The following is a 23934-nucleotide window of genomic DNA, read 5'->3' on the forward strand; positions in this document are numbered from 1 at the left end:
GTAAAGCTCAGGTGAAACCACCATAGATCGGAAGCTCTTGGAGACTAGTGACAAAGTCCGATAGTACGATCTTGGAACGCGTGCCACGATCATCACTAGCAAATCATAGGGAAGTGACGACGATGATGTGAGCTTCTTCTTCTGTTTCTTCTTCTCCTCCATCATACTCGTTGTCTTCCTCTTCCTCCTCGTCGATACGGAATCGCCCTTGATCAACCTCTCCATTTCGGTGAAATTAGGGTTCCTCTCGGATGAAAACGAAACTGCGACCTTCTTCTTCTTCTCAAAGCTGCTACTATTTTGGGTATGGGGTCTTTTGTATTGGGCTTTATTAAGCCCACTACCTCTCACTACAATTTAAAGTATAAAATCAAAACTATACTAAAAGCAAGATATAAGGCTCTATAGAGGTGTTCACATCGGATGGTAAATTCCACCAGTCATATTGCACCAAACGGCCACGTCATCTGTCATTTTTGATTTATTTTGTTTTGGGCTTCGTTTGTTTTCGGCATGTTTGTTCTGCATCTTATAGCCCACTTCGTTCCGCAACTGATAACATCGTAACCCTAACTTCGTTCTTCTCTTACCTTTCGACTTCCACATCTTCCATTACTCTTCTCTCCAAACCGTTTCAACGAGAAATTTCACCTTGCTCTAATCAAACCTTTGATGTTGATTTAGAAACCACTTCCTGATTCCAACACACGAAGGAGGTGGTTCAGTAGAGACAGCCCTTCAGCTATCAACACGTGTTTACTGCTCTCCACCGTTGAGATTCTCGAAATCACGACTACAACCTTCTCCTTCATGCTCAAACTACACGAATCGAGCAACCGAACCAAAGCGGGAACAACTCCTTGAGCTATGGAGATCATCACGTTCTTATCATCTTCCCGAAGCAAAGATTCAATCGTCGAGTTCTTCGACTCCGGTTCTCCGATCTGTAATCGGATAACTAGATTCCTTGCCGCAGCTTCCTTCTTCGACAAAATCGAAACGATTTCGTTGAGAAGACCGCTTTTGATCAGAACCTCAGCGTCCTTCACGTGGCGATCGAGTCGAGCCATGACCGAGTCGACGTCGCTCTGCGTCTTGAGCTTTCCCTCAGATAAATTCGGACCCTCGCACCTAGCCCACAGTTGTGTTTCTTATTAATTTCGAACTCGGTTGGTTGGTTACAAGCGATTAGTTTTGTATATATGTGTTTGGTTGAGGTTCCATTGTTTATTTTGATGTAGAGCTTTTGGTAAAGTTTGTATTTTTAATTAATGAATTTTTGAATTTTTTTTTAGTTTACGATCTTATTTATGGTTGATACAGACTACGGGTTTCTTTCTTTTTGTTAAAACAACTTCCTAGACTTGAGATCAATGTATTGTTTTACTATATACATGTATGTATTTTGGAGATTTCTTTTAGATCATTCACTATGGTTTTAAACTGTGTTTACATGTTATTTTTTTGGATCAGAAAAAATTAGCTCAAAGGTTTGAGAGAGTAAGGTCTCTGGATCTGCATCATACATAACCATGGTAATTTAAGCATTTTCACTATTCTCTCATGCAGCTGAGTTGTAGTGACCGAAAGAAATTTTTTGACCATTTGGTATCCTTTATTTTGTGGAGTAGCACCACTTTCGTTGTTTTATAGCTTTACATTTAGTTTCTGCTACTCAGAATGGAAACTGATATCACATTATTTTGCAGGTTTCTAGCTAGCAAGTTTCTTCTGGAACTTTGTGTATTTGGAATTACCGGACACATGTGGGTGAATAATTTTATTTTGTTTATCTGTTTTCGTATGCACATGGTAACCAAACGTGCAATTGAAAGGATGATTTTATGTTTTATGGACCTTATTATAATTAGGATCTTGCTCGATAATCCTCAGGTGATTGCTAAGTGTTTTGAGGTGACCGAATTACCAAGTATCTGATCTTTCTTTCTTCTGTTTTAGTAAAAATGTTTTAGTTTTATTACCTTTTTGCTGTATGTTTTATTTTTTCATTAATATCACATGCCAATAGAGTTTCAACATACAAATGTAAAGGCCACATTTTCAAATTTTGAAGGATTCTGATAAATAGTAAATTATTAACGATACAAGGTTTTGTTTGTGTCACTGTGATACTTCTTTTGTCTATACTGACGACATGAAAATGGCTTCAAGAACAAAAAAAAAACACCAGTCAAATACTCATAAAACAAAAGAAAACAGAACAAGTGGATATTTGTTGCTACTGTTTAGGAGATTTCTCAATCCCAACTACATACCACAAAAGAATCATTCCCAAAAACCTAAGATGAAGACGTGATTTAGTCATCGATGGTTCTAAAGTGTTACTCGGTGCAAGATGATTTAAGATATCTAATAATCTTAAGAATTATATGTTCATATAAATCTATCTCACTTCCTTTTTGTCCTCTGAAACTGTGCTCTAGAACCCGTTCGAGTATTTTTACATATCGGGTCAGGTTATGATATTTTTTATTTTGATTTTGTTATTTCGGGCCGGGTTCTGATATTTAGATTTAGACAAAAAATTTAAATTCTTCATTGCTCAAGTTTTTGTACTAAAATTTTTACCATTAACTTAACTGATTTTCTGTTTTTTATTGGTTGGACGATTAACAGATTTGGAGATAAAAATTTAAAATTGAAAAATTAATCTGGTTGTTATTTTGAGATTTTGAGTGCAATTTTTATTTATGTATGAAAAATGCTTGACATGCATTTTAAGTGAGAAGTAAATCACTTTGTCCGTAATTATATCCATATTATCTAATATCTGAACCATATGTAACATCAATATAAATATTTTGAATAAAATAAGAGAACTAAATTAGAAATATAGGGTTATGTATACATATGTTATGTTATCATCAGATATTCATTCGGGTTCGAATATTATCTATTCGGGTACGGATATCCAGTCTCTCCTAACTTAATATCCGTTCGGGTATTTTGCCACTTCAGTCGGATTTCGGTTTGGATTTTTCGAATCAGATTCGGGTATGAATTCAGATATCGGATAACATATCCACGCCTAATCTACGCGTACCGCGGAAAAAAGATCTAGTATATTATAAAAATTAAAAACAAGAAAGAGACGAAAAAAATATGAATGAGAGGACGAAGCGTTTCTCTGCCTCCATCTATTTTAACAGATTTGTTCTACAGGTGTCACAATATTACTAAACAACTTACATTTAAAATTAAAAAAAAATAACTCAACAGCTAATCTGCATTAAAAATAATGATATTATGATGTCTAGAAACGTTTACAGTTTCTGAACCAGTCAGTGCTGATGCTCTCATGTTTGCCTTGTTTGTCTTGCTCCTTTTGGAATTAAATCATAATTAATTAATGATATATATTGTGAGATGATAAGTTTTGAGTTAAATAAAGACTAAAGAATAATAAAAGAGCTACAAAACCGTTAGCTATCGTTATTGAATATATATTATCACTGCATGAAAATTTAAATTAAAGAGAAATTTTATACATACATTTACTGAAACTTTTGTAAGCTTAGATCGATTGTGGTTTTTGCTTAGATGGATTGTAAGCTTTATGACCACTGCATCCTATGCTCTTATTCTCGGCGTTAACCTGCTCATGTTTGCTTTGTTTGTCTTGCTCCTTTTGGAATTAAATCATAATTAATTAATGATATATATTGTGAGATGATAAGTTTTGAGTTAAATAAAGACTAAAAAGTAATAAAAGAGCTACAAAACAGTTAGCTATTGTTATTGAATATATATTATCACTGCATGAAACGAAACGTTAGGGATATAGATGTGTGATAATCAATTTGACAGATCAAGTAAGTACTAACTTTCTAGATTCCCATAGTGAATTATTTTCTACTGACATTTACTTAAACTTTTTATCCTGTACAGGATGATGATGGAACTCACATGAGTGGCTTGTTGATAAACTTGTTTTCTTTTCTGTGGCCTTCGTTACTCAAGCTTCCATCATCATTCCTAATTGATTTTGTAACTCCCCTTATCAAGGTAAGTAGATTACTTCCTTTGTGATTGACACTGTACAAACAGTTTTTAACTTCCTAAATATACTCAGGTAACGCACGAGACTAAAGAAGCTGAGACATTTTCCTCACTGCGTGAATTCAAAGAGTGGAAAGAAAAAGATAAGGCTCATGCAACCGAGTGATCTGTGAAATTTTACAAGGTTTGTTTTCCCTTGTAAAAATAGAGTGCTTTCCGTTGTAAAAATAGAGCACTTAGTGCGTTCTCTCCATATTAATTGTGTATATTTCTACGGGGATTGGACTATCAATAATTGGATTGAAACAATAGATTATCCATTAAATTTATAGATAGTATAAATTAAATATATATAATTTAATGTTGTAATACTATACCTCTATATGTTAAATATTTTTCGATGTTAACTTTTAAAATTATAAAGAATTTTTTTTAAATAACAAAAATTATATTATCTAACAATGATTAATCTTTACTACCTTAAACCAATGAAAACAAATTTTAAACTATATATTTTATTTTAAAAATTAAATAAAAACTAAATGTTTAATTATTTACTCGATAATATAAATCTATGAAGCGAAAAGTTTAATTTTTAAAAAACTTTCTAAATTTGTGAAATGTTACAATATCTTTGAATATGACAATAAAACAATATTTTACTAATCTTTATATATATAGTTACGATTTTAACAATGAAATAATAATCTGAAAATATAATATATAGAAGAAGATACAAATACATGTGAAAATTTGAAACAATCTATTCAATGAAAAAAATATACCGTAAACTTATCATGTTTTAAAAATTGATAGACACATATACATTATAATATATAACAACTTAGAATTGAAAACAAAATATTTATATAAAAACAAATGAAAACAAAAACCAACAAAAATCCGCGCGGTTGCGCGGATCGAGATCTAGTATATATTATTACTGCATGAAAATTTAAATTAAAGAGAAATTTTGAAATCACCCCCATAAAAGTGTAAAAAGTCAGAAGCAGTTGAACAACTTTTAGAAAACATTTTCTAAATGTACAAATATTAAACCTGAAAAAGAAGAACACGGGAGCCTTTAATCTTAGAAAACAATTTAAATGCAAATCAAATATCCTTTTGTGTTTAAGAAAATATTAAACTAAGATTTGGTTAGATTGAGATGTTAAATTTGATATTGCTCATAACTTTTACAAATTTGATATGGTTGTATACTTACTAGTGCTCATCAAGTTTTTGAAGGAAACATCAAATTTAACAAACCCAATGACTGACTAATAACAGTTTCTTTGTTGTTCTTTGGTAAACACCAAAGATAAGTTGGGACTTTCCTCCCTAGCAAAACTTTTTTTTTTTTTTTTTTGAAAATTTCCCTAGCAAAACCTTTCCACAGAGAAAATGTCTAGCCAAGCTTGCAGGACTCCTTTGGGCGTCAATATGCAGAAACACATAAATTAGTTTGAATAAACTATTTATCTTGAGTCTGTTTAAGAAAACAAGATAAAGGTCTTTCGAACAAAATGAGGAAACACAAGAAACAGAAACCAAAAACGAAGAAAGACTAAAAAGATGCATCTCCTTATAATCGTCCACGCAAGAATTTCCACGGTCCGGTTCCTGTTGCCATCCTGCATAATTTCACACGAGTCAAAGACTGCATGGTCTACCACAATGGGGATACAATTTGCCAAAGGCCCGGTAGGGCCTAATATAAAATACCTGCCCATTCCTGTAATAGCACGGAGACCCATATAGATCGTAAGAGCATGATTAATCCGGAGTTCTTACATTGGGGTTCTTAACGGAATTTAAGAAACTGTTTCTTAACTTTTAACTAAAAAAACTAAGAACTGGTTCTTAAAGTCCTTATTTAAGAACCGGTTCTTAGCTTTTTTAGTTAAAAATTAAGAAACAGTTTCTTAAGTTCCGCTAAGAACCCCATCCTAAGAACTCCGGGTTAATCATGCTCTTAGGTTATAATTTCTCAATGATATGGGAGCAGGTTCAAGGGTAATTAGAGCATCATTATCGGTAGGGACTTTTCAGGGTTCTTAAATTTTTTTTTTTCTGATTAAAAAAAAAAATGAACCAATCGCGGGTCGCTTCGCGTCAGTGGGACCCGCAAACAGTACAAGGACCAAATGAAAATGTCTCTTAATTAAGAAACTTCTCTCCTCGGTTTTACAATTTTTGTGGTCCTCCCCTTAAGATCCCACCTAAAATACACCAATAATCTTGCTCAAAGCAGACTATAGACCCTGAACTATAGACCCTGAACTATTACACGAATAAAATTTCAAAACCATTAAACTATTATATAAATTTTGGCGCCTAAAACCAATACGAGAACTTTAAGTCATAAGCAGACAATCAGTCTTGTCATAGGTGCTGAAATATTGACTATTATACTTTTGACCATTTTGAATGTATTTTACTAATATGTATAAGTTTAGGTTTAAACAGTGTTTTTTTCTTAATTAGTAATAAGCTTTTACTTTGGTCATTGCAAGAAAAACAACTTTATTAAATGTGTCCCTACCATTTCTAATAAACTTTCCGAACTGTAGGTCGCCAAATTTTGGTGGCATCAAATTAACTTCTTTAGCGAGGCGAATCAACAATATAAGAAGCATGAAGTACCTTCACACAAAGGAAACAGTTAGTTTTGTTCGTTTAGATTCTGTGATCAGAAATCTTGAAATCTTGACTAATTTGTTAAGTTTCCTGAATTTTCAAGTTAAAATAAATTGCTGATAAGTGCATTAACCCAGATAATTTATATTCTCACACACTCTTTAGTCTTTAGAGATTAAGGTTCATAGTCCACCAATCTCTATAGAATCCTAATATAATTCTCACAGAAACTTATATGCGTCTAGCGGTACTCAATTGAAGCAAGTCTTGGGTTTTCCTAGTTTCAGTTTAACATTTGCATGAGTGAAAAAAAGCGAGAGTTTTCTCTTACTGAGAAATGACATGAGCAATGGCGGCGCCGCTGACGCCAAGACGAAGCACAAATATGAAAATGGGGTCGAGAATGATATTGAGACCATCTGATGCAACTGTTTCATGTTTCAATATGAAATTGTTATATTAGACTCAAGATATGGTGATATGTTATAGTAAGAAGGTTATTTCAAGATGATAAAAATTAGCAACTTACCAGTAGCATAGAGAGGAGTTTTGGTGTCCTTAAAGCCACGGAAGATGCCTTGCACTGAAAGCGACAAAAGCAATGCAGGAGCACCTAATGATCGTATGGTCAAGTACTTTTGCGCTGGTGATAAAACTGCCGAATTCTAATAATCGGAAGTGAACTCAAATTAGTTAAACATTTTGGCTATCCAACCATGTCTATTTATGTATATAATTTTATACCGGTTTAACTCCCATGATGCCTATAAGCACCTTCGAACTGAAAATCAAGACAATAGCTTGCACAAGGCCTAGGGTCAACCCTATGATCATGGCCGTTGATGCCGATTTGATAGTCTTCTTTCCTTTCTTATTTGCTTTGTTTCCGTTGTTTGACTTTGTATCCGAAGTTAGTTTCACGTCAACTTAACAAAACAAGATTAATTCGTTACATTTTTTCTTTTCGTGTCATGTAAACACACTTACGTTAAATCTTTGAAGATAACAAGTAATGGGATCGGCCTGATCCCGCTGGCTGGAACGGAATTAAGATCACCAGTTTCCGTCATCGATCGACTTCTCCTCTTGGAGACTACTGTCTTTGTACTTGTCGTGTCTGAAAATATCCCAAATGTTTTCAAAGAATTGAGTGAGCAAAGGGAACGTTGATATGAGAGACTATATGTACAAATAAACGTATGTGTATTTATAGAAACGTGATGGCATGCATATCTTTGTATTTAATTTGAAAGAAGTGTCTGATATCTTTGTTCTATATTTGCTGAAAAATAAAATAAAGGTTTCCTTTCCTAACTCATTTATGCTCTTTATTTGCGTCCAAAGTCCAAACTATATGAAATTGTATTAATAATACTTATAGGACTTTTTGATTGCACTTCTTGATTAATTTTAGTAAAGTTTTTTTAAATAAATTGGAAAAATATGGTCCTCAAACACACAAGAATATGGTACTGAAGCTGACTGTGAAAGAATATTCCATATTTTTCATTAAAAGATTTCTTACTTGTATTCATCTTAGTGGGAAAGGGTTTTAATTTCTCCTTAGTTGTTCATTTAAATTTTTTTATATCTTCCACTGAAAAAGCGAATAATTTCCCACAATTAAAATTCTCTAGTTGCCAAAAATGTTACTTTATCATTAAACAACGATTATTAATTTACAAGCTTCTTTATTCGACAGTAAGAAAAACTTTGAAGTGTTTTTGTGTTTTGTTAAATTGTTAATAATATTAGTTAAAATGCAGGCGTAAGCTGAAGAAGAAAATAAAAACACAGACAAAAAAACATAAAAGATGGCAACACAGACCAACACAGGTGATTTTGTATTTGTATATATTGCGTTTCGTGTGTGTAATTGGTTTTTTTTTGACGAAAACGTGTGTAGTGTTTGTTTTTGGGTTTATTTGCCAGATAACCCAAAAAATGAAAAATTAGATTTTGGGAGAGAGAGTAAAGAGATAGGAAGAGAAAGTGGGAGAGAGAACGGGAATTTTGGTTAGTTAGTGTATTTATGTTTTTTCATGTATATAGGGTGCAATTTCCCTTTTTTGTTTTGCTAAAAAACGTGTGTGTGATTGTTCCGTAAGATATAAAAGGCCATCTTTCCCACAGCATTCACGTCTATTTCATTACCAACATTGCTACTTCTGTGATTCATCTATAAAAAAAGTTTGACACATACTATATCAAAATATTCTGAAACCTTGTACTCCATCTGTTTCAAAATAAAATATATTATAGAGTTTTCACATTTATTAAGAGAACACGTAAAATTTTAACAATAAATATATTGTTTTATGTGTTTAGTTATTTCCTATAACTTTTAACCAATCAAAATTCAGTAAATATAATTAATGTCTTTGAAATTTATAATATCATTATTGCATACATTGAAAAGGTAAAATATGAATTTCTTAGAACGATTTTTTTTTAAATACGGATCGTTCTGAAATGGAGAGGATATTTTAAAACGGAGGAAGTAGATATTAAGATGCAACTATTAACGAGACGTCTTATTAATGTATACATTTGCACACTATATATATAGTCTTTCTCACAATCATAACCATACACTATAAACACATGGAAATGCCCTTGCTCTGTTGAGGTATATACACCTTTTTCGGATAACGAACATAGATGCTATATTAGCAATGAAATAACTTAACAATGAGATATATGGAGGAATCATATATTCACCTGTATGTAGTCAACGCTTATATAATCACGTGAACCTGAGATGAGTGGTGCTACAAGTGAGTGTTCCGGAGAGTTTAAACTGGATAATAAATAGGCGTGTGCCAGTAGTAGTACTTGGCTCCAATATAATAAGTGTGTGCCAATATTTGGCTCCAATTTATACACAAATTCCATTAACATTCTTTCATCCATTTTTGTCCACATATATCCAAACTTTGCTTTATCTATAAAGTAATGCACATTTTACTATGTATATTAATTTTTGTTCAACGTAGGTAATTAAGATGTGGAAATTATCGTACTTGTAAACATATGCTACTTAGTTTTGCAACTTTCTAAGCTGTATATAACACTTTCCACATCAATATTCTCAATTTCATACAAGATACAACTTTATCAAATAAGTTGTAAACATATGCATTGATTTGGTTCTACGCATCTTTTCTTTAACGGTATCAAATAAAACAATTCTCGCTCTGACTTAGTCGATCCTATACCATTAGTAAACCAGTAAGTGATCGATTAGTCACTTGATTATTGGTTAGCTGTTAATCTATTTACCACTCAGAGCAATTAACAATTTGTAAACTCTGGCCAGAATCCCGGCTAAGAGAAGTGGAGTATGAATAGGAAGTATTCGATATGCGTATGAAAGCAAAACCATTTAAAGAACAGAAAATGTATGAGAGATATGGGACTTAGTTGCTGAAGTCACAATCAACGATACAGTTTATACAACAGAAGTGGGCTACGTAGGATTCCCACTTAATATGCGACAATCATCATTTCGTTTAACATTCGTTTGTCTTTTCTTTCGCATTTTTGTTACTTAATACATTTGTATATACATGTAAGATATATTTTGCTTGTTATGCGCCTTCACCTTACTTAATATTTGTTTCCATCACGATACCCATTCAACTATATTTGATACCTTACGTTTCTTATCATCTACTTTTAATAACTTATCCTATGTTTAGTATTATTTTACTATCTTAATGTGCTTTGATCAGATGACTTATATCTCAAACTATTGTCAGATGAAATGCAAACTGATAGATTCGTGGATGAAAATGTTAGGTTATTTTATTAACTTCTTTTGAAATTTTACTTATGATAATCACAAAAACATCAAAACTCCCGAATGACAACATTATGTCTACACGCACAATGGCACGAGCAACATTATGTTAGGTTATTTTATTAACTTCTTTTGAAATTTTACTTATGTAATGCGCACACTAAATTCAAAAGATATAATTATTTCAAAACACACAATACTTTCTGTAAAGAAAACATGAAAAGTACAAATATACCATGGCTTAAATATTTCATAGAAAAGCACTTGACGTCTCTCGGAAATTATATAATCACAAAAACATCAAAACTCCAGAATGACAACATTATGTCTACACGCACAATGGCACGAGCAACTATTTATATGTTGTCTGGTTGCTTTATTAGTATCCTTTTAAAATATTAAATATCAACTTTGATATAATACGATGTTGACATTCATTGGCTACTAAGACAATAGGGGGTTAGCATATACGATTAAGTATGTTAAATTAGTCTGTAATCTTCATATAAATTAAACTAATATTAACAAATTGGATGTATTGATGGATTTGGAGAACGGAGCCTATCAAGTGGGAAGACACTTGTGCTCCTTTTGGAGCCAAGTGAGTTTATAGTTATAGATGAATTGATTTGTTGGGAATTATGAAACTATTTGTAAAATGTTTTTTTGGTATATAGACATTGACATATATGCATGAAAGGATGTTTCATAACTAAAGAAAGAAAATGGGACTTTATTCTAAAATGCCCTAGTACCTTACTCAAAAACTCTAGTATGCCCCAGTTTTAAAAAGATTTTCTTTTTGAATATTTCTTAAACCAGAAAATGAGTAAAAGACATCTAAGGACTTAATGAATTTGCATAATTACAAACCCAACCATGGTTCAATCGGATTATCTAAATCCAAACCTAGAACATATGGATCTTTCCATCATTCTTTCATGATTTTTTTGGAGATTTTAATCTTTTTTTTCTTCTGAGCTTTCGTTTTCTCTTCAACAGAAAAAATCGCTCAGTTCCATAACTCTGTTTTTTTCAGGCTCTATTCCGACGACGGAACGACTCAATCGTATCACCACATTCCCGTTCTTCCTCCTATCAGAGGCATCTTCCTATGATTTTATCTTTGAAACCAACGAATTAATTGAAGTTCTTCAGGCTAAAAATGGTTATGGAGCATTCTCGTTGGCCATATCCAGTGAATTGGTAAGCTAAGCACTTTTAATCATTTGTAACCTTAGATTCTTGTACCGAGGACGAACGGCTATGCTTGATGTGAGCGCAGTCGCAATTCTCGTGGGGAAGCTAACAGAGGAGAGGACGGAGTCGACAACAAAGAGTCGTTCTTTTAAAAAATTAAATATTTTTTTAAATTTGTTTTGAAATTAATTTTTTATTTATTGAAATAGTATTGAAATAATTTATTTTGTTATTTAATTATTTTTTAAAAATATTTTAAGATAAATCTAAATTTTAATTTTGTTTTCATAATTTTAGTAATGTTAATCATCAATAATTCTTTTAAAAAATTAAAAAAAAAAAATCTGAGAAAAAAATCTGAAAGAAAAAGCCCTCCTCGTTACAAAAGGCTGAGATGGGATCCACCTGGAAAAAAAAATTAAAGAAAAAGAAAAAGTTGTGTGGATCAACATATGAAAAAAAAAGAAATAATAAAGAAAGAAAGGGTAAGGAGGGAAGGAAGAAAAGGAAGGGTTAGTTACAAAATAGATGGGGTAGTGATAATAATTTTTTTGTAAGTGGGGTAAATTAGAGTACTTTCCAAGAATAGGACTAAATGAGAAACCAGTTTTTCTCAAAAAAAAAATCATGAACTAAGAAAAAAGGAGAAACTACTAAATTTTCATAAATTTACTATTTTGTTTTGTTGATTTGAATTTCGTTCTGTACATATATGCCGCATCAGAATTTGATAAGATGTAGATATGTAGCATGATCATAAAATAAACACACGAAAAATTCCATTACAAGTTCATCATGGCATCTCATTTGCATGATTCCAGTACTTATAAATGCCTCTTGGGAAAAGAATCTCTGATAAATTAAGATACCAATGTACATTTTTCTCTTGCCACTGTAGCTTGGTTGTGTCTTCCACTGTTTGAAAGAAACAATAAACACTCGACACTGTGCTGGTACTTGGGGTTTATGATATTCCAGACAACTCGAAAGTCAGAGATTAGGTTCATCCGTAGAATTAGAGGCAATCCAGCTTTCGATTGAAGCAAATCCGCCATCTCTCTTCCTGCCCCATACATTGCCTGGTTCTTTGTTCCTATGTATAGCTGAAACGTTGTTGACTCATGGCTTGACGCGTACAATTTAGTTCCCTAGTTGAAGAAACAATCAACGTGTGAATTTCATATAACTCGAGCTGATACTGAATGTTACATTTCTAGGAATATATAAAAGACTTACTTTCATCTTAGCAAAGTTGAGTGGGCCAAAGAAGAATTTGATAGATGGAGGATGAATGTGAAGGCCAAAGACATTAGACTTGTTATCCACTATGATATTGGTAGTGCAATTGAAAGTGAGCAACATAGTCGTCACTCCATGTGAATCCACACCTTCTTGTAATATGAACTGATTGATCCTTCCAATCTGTGAAATTACATACATTTTAGGTAAAAGTATACAAAAAAGCTCTATTGTGGTCAAAAGCATATTTGAGAAATAAAAATTTCATGATTCATATTTTTGGGAGATCTGGAACCAAACTCATACTGATCATCAGATCCTACGTAAGATTCATGTATTCTTGCCATTTAAAAAGATTCACAATGATTGCGACCCCAGTTGAAAAACTATCTCTCAAATTACATGAATGCTCATTTCGACTATTAGACCACGATGATGAGTTTGCTTTTAGAAAAGCTGGTACTAGGAATTAGGATATGCATATTACTCTAAAAGAAATGTCAGGATGAGGAGGCTGAGTAGCAATGTAGAAGACAAGCAATGCCACACCAAAGCTAAACAGAAACCTCCACAATATTTGTAGCACGATCCACCAACCCGAACTGGGGCTCCGCAATGGCATCAACCTCTTCTCAACATCATCCTCAAACACACATTTGTTTTCAGAGTATTTCAAGAAATCTGAGTGCTTAGGGGATTCATCGAGGCGGACTAAGACCAATGGCACTGAGTCATATTGTGATGGGGACTGGAACTCGGATTCTAGGTCGTGGAAAACCGATGAAGGGCTTTGGACGAAGTAGTTCGAGTAATGTTCCTCCTCTCTTCTCTCCATTAATAACCTAAGTTCCCTGATGAATTATTTTGGGATGGTTTTGTGAGTGTGAAGATAGAAAATTATTTGATCGATGGGTTCATTTATATTTACAAGAGAAATACATACGAATCATATGATTGATGTTTCTCTCTATAATGTTTCATTGATGTGGAGTAAATTAAGCATCAATTATGGCTTTTTAAAATTATACATGATGGAGAAAACTATAATTACACAAGTCATGATTTAGGTTTGTTGTTTTTATAATCAAATACCCTTCACGCTTAAGTTTAAATATATAGGCGATAATTACTTAACCAATCATTCTACCTAGGCAACTAACTAATTAGTTTTTTTTTTGTAGTATAGTTTACATTATAAGTAACGTAGAAAAGTATTTATTTTATTAAATTTATCTTACGAAACTTCTCTGTATAGTTAGTTTGGTTTCTGTTTTTTTTTATGGGCAATAAATTATTGATCAATTATAAGAAAGATTTTTTTGATTTTATGAGGTTCAAAAATTTTTTTTTTTCTTACTCGAGAAAAGAAAGATTTTCTTGAACCTCATAAAATCAAACCAAAATCCGAATAAACCAAACGGAACAATCAGACGTAGTGTTTCTTTTGGGCCTGGAGCTTCTATTGGCCCATGGAGTCATTTCAATACAAAGTACACCTCGGTCCAACTCATAATTCAACGTTAAAAAAGACATCTACTATTACAACGATTTGTGACGACAAATATTACATAGACGAGTCTATAGCTAACAATTTTATCATCTTTTGAGAATACATGCATGACTTCGCCACTCCAAACTGTTCTATGAGATTCATGTTTGATGGTACGCCTTATCACCATGCTGAAGATCTTTTGTAACTTTTTTTTTCGTATATAATTTAATTTTTTTGGAATTTGAATCCTAAATCTTTTGGTGTAGTAGCATTAATAAATTCTTCATCAAACTGATGGACTAAGAGGCCTTTCCACAGTTCCACTAATCCAACGTTTATGATAAAAATATTTGTTTTCGTTAAGACATAATTTAAAGCCAAACACACATTTTTGTTTCACTCTACGCCGGTTTCTTCAAGTATACGTTTTTTTTTAACAAAATAGTTATCTTTAATTTTTTACGTAACATACGTAACCATACCGAAGCCAAATTAAGTGATAAGGGCATGTAGCTTTGATGAAAACAGATTAGAGTCTGTACATTGTTTAGAATATCTCAAGCAATTGAAAAGATTTTATCTTGTAGTAAATTAAATAATTCCAAGTTTAAGTAGAAAGAGAATGAAAGATATAATGCTTTCTTATTACGAACCGTGTTTTTTTTTTTTTTTTTTTTTTTTTTTTTTTATTACGAACCGTGTTTTACACATCAAACTCGGATTTGTACAAAAAAAGAATTGAAAAGGAAAGAGAAAGCCATACAAATAAACCAACCTGCGTGGACCATCATTATTTAAGTACTTCCGCAGCAAATAAAGTCTCAATGTACCTTCCTATTCACGTTTTATGTACTAAAGGAACCAATAACCCATGCATGGTGACTAGTTCCTCGTCCTATAGATATAAACTATACATGCATATACATCTCGCTTCCAAGAACAATCTTATTGTGAATAATAGACATGTGATGGGGACATAGATGGACAAGAGAATAGACCAAATTTTATGGAAAGAAGACTTTTTGCTAAAAAAGAAAAATGACTCTTAGAATAGATCAGATGGCCAACTTCAAAACGAGCTCTGAAGATGAATATACCGTCATTTATAAAAAAAAAAATATGGATAGAAGAATGAATAAGGACCAATGAGTAAAAAAAGAAGATAGAATGCACGAGGGGATATTTTGTCATTCAACTTGGAAATCAAGGAAGGGGAAAGAAGAGTTGTTATCGATGAGACTATCCAAATCCCAATCTCCGATTTTAGGGTTTTCTATTTCCCAAGAACTATTCTCCATACCCATAATGTTCCCTACTTTGAAGCTTTCTGAATGACACATATTTTTGCTACCGAAGCAAGGATCAAGGGCTTCTAAGTTTAGGTTGTTGCTTGTGGTACAAGCCATGATATTGGTATTCTCCGACGGTGGAAGAAACCATTCACTTTCTACTGATGCTCTATTGCTGATCGGATCAAGAACTGCGCTTCCATAATCTCCTAACCCATTAACGTTGTTGTTCCCTGTGTTTGCCATTTGTTGATATCGGTTATGATCCGTTACTGATATCAGTGGATCAAGCTGGTTTAATCCCACACTAGTAACCACGGGTGCATAAAATGAAGAAGATTCCATATGCATGGTGTTCCCCACTATCATCATGTCATCTTGATGATGATGGCTATTCATCATTGGATTTGAGTTGCCTCCCATGTCCACATGTTGATCTATTGGTTCCAAAGAATTACTATTACTATTATTAGGTGATGAACCTGAAGAAGTGTTGTTGTTCTTAAGCTTCTTCTTCAATGTCGAGTTCCAAAAGTTTTTGATCTCGTTGTCTGTCCTTCCTGGAAGCCGAGTGGCTATTTGAGACCACCTGATAATATTTTTAGGATACAAATAACTATCAACAAATATGAGAATAATTATACCGCTAAATTATTTCAAACTTTGCATTTGTATTTTCATGTAAAGAGATGCGAAGATAGAGTTACTTGTTACAAACAAAGGCTATATATAAACAAGAATAAGATTCATTCTAAGGCTCGGTTGCTCTAAAATGTAACTTAGGTGTTTGCATTTACGTCTACATTAAAAAGTTACCTGTTACCAAGAATGGAATGCAAATGGAAGATGAGATCTTCTTCTTGAGGAGAGAAAGAACCACGTTTAAGATCAGGCCTCAAGTAATTGATCCAACGAAGGCGACAACTTTTTCCACAACGTAAGAGACCAGCATTCCTAGCAATGTCACTCCAACATCCTTGTCCATTGGTCAACATATACCTTATGAGCTTCTCGTCTTCATCAGGAGACCAAAGTCCCTTTCTTAGCTTCGGTTTGTTGTTATTACCACCACATGCATTACTGGCCTTGTTCTTGTCTCTGATCGTAGTAATGTCCTGATTCCTCATCATCATTTGGACTTGTGGAGTCTTTTTGAAGTAAGACTATACACACACAGAGAGATTTAGAATTTGGAGAGGTTGTGAGAAGGATGGATAGAGATGATGATATGATTTGTGGGGATTGCTTTGGAATGATATGAATATGTGTAATGGATGTGAAAAGGAGATAGAGAAGTGTTTGTTGAGATTGATGGGTAGAGTAGAGAGAGAGAAGAAATAGGGATGTGAAGAAGAAGCAAGAGGTGCATAAAATAAAAATAAATAAACATGTCTTCGTTAAAAACATGATGATAGACTTGTGAGTGAAGAAAAATGCATCGAAAAAGACTGGTTAGAGTCAAAGACAAGAACAAGACCCAACCTCTCTCTCACCCCCACACCACACACGTGTGTTTGAAGCATCATATATACATAAACTTACATGAGGTTTAGCTTACGAGTATTTTTTGATTAATTATGTTATCTAAAATTTTATTTCTTTCTAAACAACAACTAATAACCAATTTTCACTATCTAAAGTAATATTGTATTTGCCGACAAAAGAGAAAGCAGTAATACAAGACATGTTTATTTTGAAGCAACTTCCACTTTACGACACAATCAACCGAATCTAATAAATAAAGAATATCTATAAGCGATTGAAGATCCTTCGACAAAAATATGGAACATGATAGAATATTATAGGATCGGTGAGACAAGAAAATTTTAATAGCATCAAAAGCATAGCATATATATAAAAAGAGGATATGAAATCCAAAAGTAAGATGAATATGGTCAAGGTGAATGAAACTTCTCGGTTCATTTAGATTAACTTCAGGGGATTTTACATAAATTTTCACGTGACATAAAAACCTTATTAAACCATCATGTTGAAAACAAAGATAATGTGCATCAAATAAACGTTTATAAGAAAACAAAATCATGCCCTACTCAACTGATAAAGGATATATAACATCAAAGTGTTGATGAGACATTCCAAATTAAAGCACACAATGAAAAATAAAGATAATGGGTACAAGGTGAATAAACATTCCGTGTATATTAATCTCGGATCATTGCAACATATTTTTGTAGCCACATGTCATCACGAAAATGATTCTTAGAGTTAGAAAAATAAGTTGGTCCTTATAAACATATATTATGTTTTTTATTAAACTAACTATCAAATTAATTAATAGTGTACAAAGCAATATTTTTTATTTCCTTAAATAAAAGCTACGGAATTACCTAATATGGTTAATATATAGTATATGACAATTAATGATTATGAATAATACATATTTGATAACAACTTTTCTAACTTTTTCTTTTTGTTTAATTTTATACTATTAAAAAAAATTAAAAATCACATTAAGCATATAATAAAAAAATTATTTTTTTTCTTATATGTTATATTTTGAATTTTTAAAAACGCCTATATATTATTAAAATTGGTAAAAGTCTCACATTGAAAATTTTGTGATCAATGGTTTAAATTTTTTTTGTTCAAGCAAGATACAAATGATCATATATCGTAGGGGTGGGCGTTCGGATACAAGTTCGGGTTCGTATCATGTATTTCAGTACAAAGGTATAGAACCCATTCGGGTATTTCTATATTTCGAGCCGGGTTCAGGTATTTTATGTTCGGGTTCAGATATTTTGGGTTGGGTTCGGATATTTAAATTTGAAGAAAAAATAAATAAATTATTCGTTGTTTAAGTTTTTTTTACTTAAAATATATTTTAACTTAACTGGTTTTCTAATTTTTAAAAGACTAAACTATTAATATGTTAGAAAGACAATAATTTAGTTGTTGTTTTGAAATTTTAGATGCAACTTTTGTTAATGCAAGAAACAAGAGCTTGATATGTCTTTTAAGTGAGTAGTAAATGATTTTGTCCATAATTATATATATATATCTAATTTTGAGCAATAAGCATCATTAATATAAATACTTTGAATAAAATGAGAGAAGTAAACTAGAAATATAGGGTTAAGTATAATTACGTTTGGTTATCTTCGGATATTCATTCGGGTTTGGATATTACTCGTTCGGATTCAGATATTACTTGAACTGGTAAATAAGTAATTTTTTTGTTGTTCTTGAATTAGTTGTTTTTTAGACCGAGATGGAGAATATATACTAGACATGCATTTATATTTCGAGTCTGCACTTATATTCAATAACAGCTTGATATATTAGATTTGAACACTAACCTGTTGATATAGTTTGTCGGTGATTTTTTACAAAATTCTGATTCTTAGATATGTATCTGGAGTGAAACTAATTCTTACAGATGTCTATTTTTTTTTAAATTGACACTTATGTAATTCACCGAATTCATAGAAGAAATTAAAAAAGAAACTTAACTCATATCAATGAAACAAAGACGGAAACGAAAGTATAATTTTATAGAGGTAGAAAATGAAATCACTTATGGAGAGTCAATAGTAAACAAATCTAGAGAAGAAAACCTAATCTCCTATCGTCATTATACAATCGATGTTGCCTATTTGGTTTTGGTGATTTGTGTCAGCCGCAAAACTTAATTTCCTTTTGTGCATATGAAGTCTTAAAATAATTGAAATGAGATGTAATACGTTAACTATTCAACAACGATGATGTATTTAAAACACCAACATTTGTATTCGTCATTTTATAATCGATAAAAATTGTAGTGTTGCAAAATGTTAAATCCATTTAATAAATAAAAATTATTATAAAAACTCACCCTGCACATGCGTGCTGGTTATCATCTAGTTCTCTGTTAATTTAGATTAATTTTAAGGGAAATTCACATAATTTTTTTTTTTTTTGAATTGAATATTAAATTTAATTCAAAAAGAAAAGATTGTTTCTACAACAAGTGTAACATATGGTTGAAATTGAAAGAATTATATGCTTCTAAACTTCTAGTTCTTTCAAATCACTTCAAAGTTCACTTCACTAATTCCTTCCCTTCTCTTCAACTTCACCTTGTGCCAAACCATACAGCCATCGCACCAGCTAACTCTTTATCGCCCTTTCTTTGTTGAATGGTGATCATGTTCCTTATGTTATTATCAATCTGTTTAATCAATAAAGAAGTAGGACGAGGGACCTCACCATGCTTCCTTCTATTCCTTTCTCTCCAAATTGCATACACTGTCGACTGCATAATGTATTTGGTGATAAAGAGTTGGACTTTACTCCAGTTAGGATCACCAACTCATAGAAAGTATACCACTGAGCAAAACTCAGATGGTAGGTATGGATGGATGGCATTTCACAAAGAATGAGAGGTATATGGTTAAAACATGATATCAGCTTGAGAGGGTTTATCCGGATAGGAAAAAACCACCAGATGTATTTGGACCGACAGTTGATGCTTTAAAGGCTTTCTCCTGGAAAGTGAAGTGCTCACCAAAAATTAAACATTTCTTATGGCAATTGGTGTCAGGATGTATCGCAGTTAAGAAAAACTTACAAGCGTGAGGACTACAAGGGGACATCTGTTGTGTCAGATGTGGGGCGCCAGAGGAATCAATAAACCATGTGTTTTTCGAATGCCCTCCAGCGATCCAGGTTTGGGCGCTATCAAAGATACCGTCAAACCCGGCCATCTTCCCCACTAGCTCCCTCTTTACAAACATGGACCGTCTATTTTGGCGAGTCCTTCCACAAATGGATGATCATCAGTTCGCATGAATACTATTGTATATTTGGAAATGAAGGAATAATAAAGTTTTTAGTAATTTGGATAGGGATCCTAGGGAAACCCTTAAATTGGCGGAAACTGAATCAATTCTATGGGGAGAAGCACAAATCTTGAATACACAGAGAGCAACACCAACGGTAGCAGCCGCAACACTACCGTCAATCCCAGGGCGATGGTGCTTTACAGATGGCTCGTGGAAAGAAAATGATTATTTCTCAGGACAAGGTTGGTATAATACCCTGGAAGGTTTTGATGGTCTGATGGGGGCAAGAAATGTTCTGGCTAGTCTCTCTCCTCTTCATGCAGAAGTGGAAGCTCTAGTTTGGGCAATGAAGTGTATGCGAAATTTACGTTAAACTTGTGTCACATTTGCAACGGATTGTTCTCAATTGGTGAAGATGGTTTCGGAACCAGAAGAATGACCAGTTTTTACAAGTTATTTGGAAGATATCAAGATTCTCAAGGAGAATTTCTTCAGCTCAGAGATCATTCATGTACCAAGGACGCAAAATATAAAGACGGACAGCCTGGCACGCAGTGTTAGGATACATCCGGCTTTTGTCGTTCATATGGATGCGGAGCCCCCAGCGTGGTTTTCAGAGATAGTTTGAGTTTGTTTAAGTTGATGACAAAAAAAAATACTCCAGTTAGGATCACCAGTAATAAGCTCAATGAGTCTATCCCACCTAGAAGTATACTGATTCTTCATAACTCCTTTCATAAGAGCCCCCAGATTTGCTCTGAATAAGGACACTAAAAAAATAAGTGGTTCCTCGTCTCCAGTGGCTCTTGACACAACACACACGACACATCAACATCATCATACCAACTCGTCACTCTGTCACCAGTTGATAGCCTCCTATGAATCACTATCCATTTAATGAAGGAAAAATTCGGTGTTGCATATTTAAACCATATGGCTTTGTGCCAATGACAATCAAGATACCTCTCTCTTATGCACAACCAAGTCCTCCGAATAAAGAATCTTTTCTTATACTTTCCATTCTCATTTCTCCACAACGACACATCCCCCTCATAAACCAAATTTGCCTTATATTTTTCAATCTCTTCTTCCACTTTGTTAAGCATAGGATCTCGATGCTGCCTTCTCCTATAACTTCTACTCTCTGCCACAGTTGCATTTATCGGTACACCAATGCCAATACAACCTCCATCTCTTAAGACATCTTTTAGACAACCCAAAGACGACCATATCTCATACCAAAAAGAAATTTTCTCTCCACTTTTCATCTCTGCTTTATAAAAACTCTTTGCGATCTTTCTGTATTTAAGCACTTTTCTCTACATCCAAGAGCCTGCTAGTGTATTATCTTTTATCATCCATAGTGAACTCTTCCTGATAAAATAAGCTTTTACCCAATTAACCCATAGGGAGTTTGACAATAGTATTCTCCAAATTAGCTTCAGACAACTCACCACATTAACTTCCTTCAAAGATCTCAATCTCAACCCTCCTTCACTCTTCATTTTGCACACATCTGACCAAGCTATCTTGAAAATAAAGACAATGTTCATCAAATAAACGTTTCTAAGAAAATAAAATCATGCCCTACTCAACTAGTCAACTGATAAAGCATTGATAAAATCAAAGTACTGGTGAGATATTATAGAACATACATTCATACTACATCTTAAAGCACACAATCATCATGCATCGATCACATAGCGAAGCTAACTAAATTCGATTCTCTACCCTTGTTCTGTTATAAATGGCGGACAAATCTATAACAAGCAAATCACAAGCCGACTCATTCCTGGAAATTATAGTGACAAAATAAAGATAATACGTCTATCTAAAATCCCTTATATATTAAAAGAGAAACATTACAGCATTAGAAACATGACACGTGTCATCATGAGAATGATTTTCGAGAGTCCTTAGAAAAGTAAGTTGGTCCATCTAAATATAAACTATATTTTCATTAAACTCATCATAAAATCATTTATTAGTATTAAAAGTTATTTTTTCATTTTTTCCTTAAATAAAAACTACAGAATTACCTAATGTTATTAAAATATATATATGCAATTAATGACTTCCAATAATAAAGATTTGCTAACAATTTGTATACACTCAATCATTTTTGTTTAAATATTTGTTATTAAAATAAATTACACAATTGCATTAACCATATAATAAAAAATTAGATTTATTCGAATATATTGTATTTTGAATTTTTAAAAACGAGTATAAAATACTAAATTGTTAAAAGTCTCAAACAAATTTTTGTTATCAATGGTTTAAATTTTTTATTATAATAAGATATAAATAGTTATAAACCACATGAGTAAGAAGTCTTATTTAATAAGTGTTTATATTAATATATATATATATATATATATCATTTAGTTAAACTACATATCATATAAAATACAAACCATATATTGATAGTTACATTTAGGCATGGGCATTTCGGGTTTCGATTTGGTTCGGTTAAGGTATTTCGGGTATCGGGTAGTTCGGGTAGGGTGTTAGAGGATTCATTTACTACTTGACATATTTTTGGTTCGGTTTGGTTCAGATAGTTTCGATTTTGGTTCGGTTCGGATAGTAAAATTAAGAACCGAAAAATACCTGAAAAATCGGTTCTCATTTGGTTTCGGTTCCGGTTCGGGTAGTTCAGATAGTTCGGGTAAAATATCGGTTATTTAGGGTAAGATATTAAAAAAATTAGGATGATTTAGATAATATTTTTAGATATTTCAGATTACTTTGGATATTTCAGATAATACTATTTGGATAGTTTCGGATTTCGGATATTTTCGGGTAGTTTGGATACTTTATAATAATTTTGTTATTTTCAAATATTATTTGGTACTTTTAATAGATTTTTAAATTATAAATATATATTTAGCTATGTTATATGTATATATAATTAATAGTGTTATATATTCGGATACACGTTTGGTTCTCGGTTCGGTTTCGGTTTGGTTTGGATATATAAATATAGGAACCGTTCAGATATTTAAGGGTCTCGGTCCGGTTCCAGTTTTAGGTATTTCGGTTAGGTTCCGGTTCGGTTCTTCGGCTCCCCTTTTTTTTTCCCTTGCCTATTTGCATTGAACAAATATTGAGAACTTAACTAATATTTTAATTTTGAAATTTGCATTCAATTAAAATGATTATAAATTACTAAAACTATTAGACATCTCAAATTAATTTTTTTATTAATGGTTTAAATTTTTGTTATAAGATAACAATAATCATAAAACCAAATGATTAAAATTTTCATTTAATAAACAGCTTTACTAAAAATATATTTTATATCTATGTTTATCATTTAAATTTAATTATATAATATAGAATGGATAAAATTGTTTTTTTATTTATTTACCATAAAATGATCGTTAATAAACAAGAGTGATTATTTGATTTATATGTGCAAGCCGATTTAATTATATACGTAATATTATCAATTTTTCAATTTTT

At 32.4% G+C, this 23934-nt stretch overlaps 3 protein-coding genes and 1 long non-coding RNA gene across 4 annotated transcripts; 1 reads left to right on the top strand and 3 right to left on the bottom strand.

Annotated features, from left to right (window-relative positions):
* The first annotated feature begins 3822 nt into the window (after positions 1–3822).
* LOC106294236 lies at positions 3823–4185 on the top strand. Its single transcript, XR_001260787.1, has 3 exons — positions 3823–3833; positions 3910–4026; positions 4094–4185. It is a non-coding gene; the product is annotated as an uncharacterized LOC106294236 (long non-coding RNA).
* Positions 4186–6503: 2318 nt separating this feature from the next.
* Positions 6504–7588, bottom strand: LOC106292393 (MATE efflux family protein FRD3-like). The gene is made up of 4 exons (XM_013727984.1): positions 7405–7588; positions 7190–7325; positions 6992–7088; positions 6504–6666 (listed from the first exon to the last, which is right to left on the bottom strand). Exons 1-4 carry the CDS (start codon positions 7492–7494, stop codon positions 6504–6506), a joined length of 486 nt encoding a protein of 161 aa, XP_013583438.1. The 5' UTR covers positions 7495–7588.
* A 4794-nt stretch (positions 7589–12382) lies between these two features.
* Positions 12383–13855, bottom strand: LOC106293635. Its single transcript, XM_013729305.1, has 3 exons — positions 13389–13855; positions 12899–13084; positions 12383–12810 (listed from the first exon to the last, which is right to left on the bottom strand). The coding sequence occupies exons 1-3, from the start codon at positions 13734–13736 to the stop codon at positions 12523–12525; spliced, it is 822 nt and encodes a 273-aa protein (XP_013584759.1). The 5' UTR covers positions 13737–13855; the 3' UTR covers positions 12383–12522.
* A 1307-nt stretch (positions 13856–15162) lies between these two features.
* Positions 15163–16972, bottom strand: LOC106293639 (transcription factor MYB46-like). The gene is made up of 2 exons (XM_013729309.1): positions 16499–16972; positions 15163–16271 (listed from the first exon to the last, which is right to left on the bottom strand). The coding sequence occupies exons 1-2, from the start codon at positions 16813–16815 to the stop codon at positions 15581–15583; spliced, it is 1008 nt and encodes a 335-aa protein (XP_013584763.1). The 5' UTR covers positions 16816–16972; the 3' UTR covers positions 15163–15580.
* Positions 16973–23934: the final 6962 nt, after the last annotated feature.

Source organism: Brassica oleracea, chromosome C5 (genome assembly GCF_000695525.1).
Source record: "Brassica oleracea var. oleracea cultivar TO1000 chromosome C5, BOL, whole genome shotgun sequence".
In the NCBI taxonomy this organism is placed as follows: Eukaryota; Viridiplantae; Streptophyta; class Magnoliopsida; order Brassicales; family Brassicaceae; genus Brassica; species Brassica oleracea.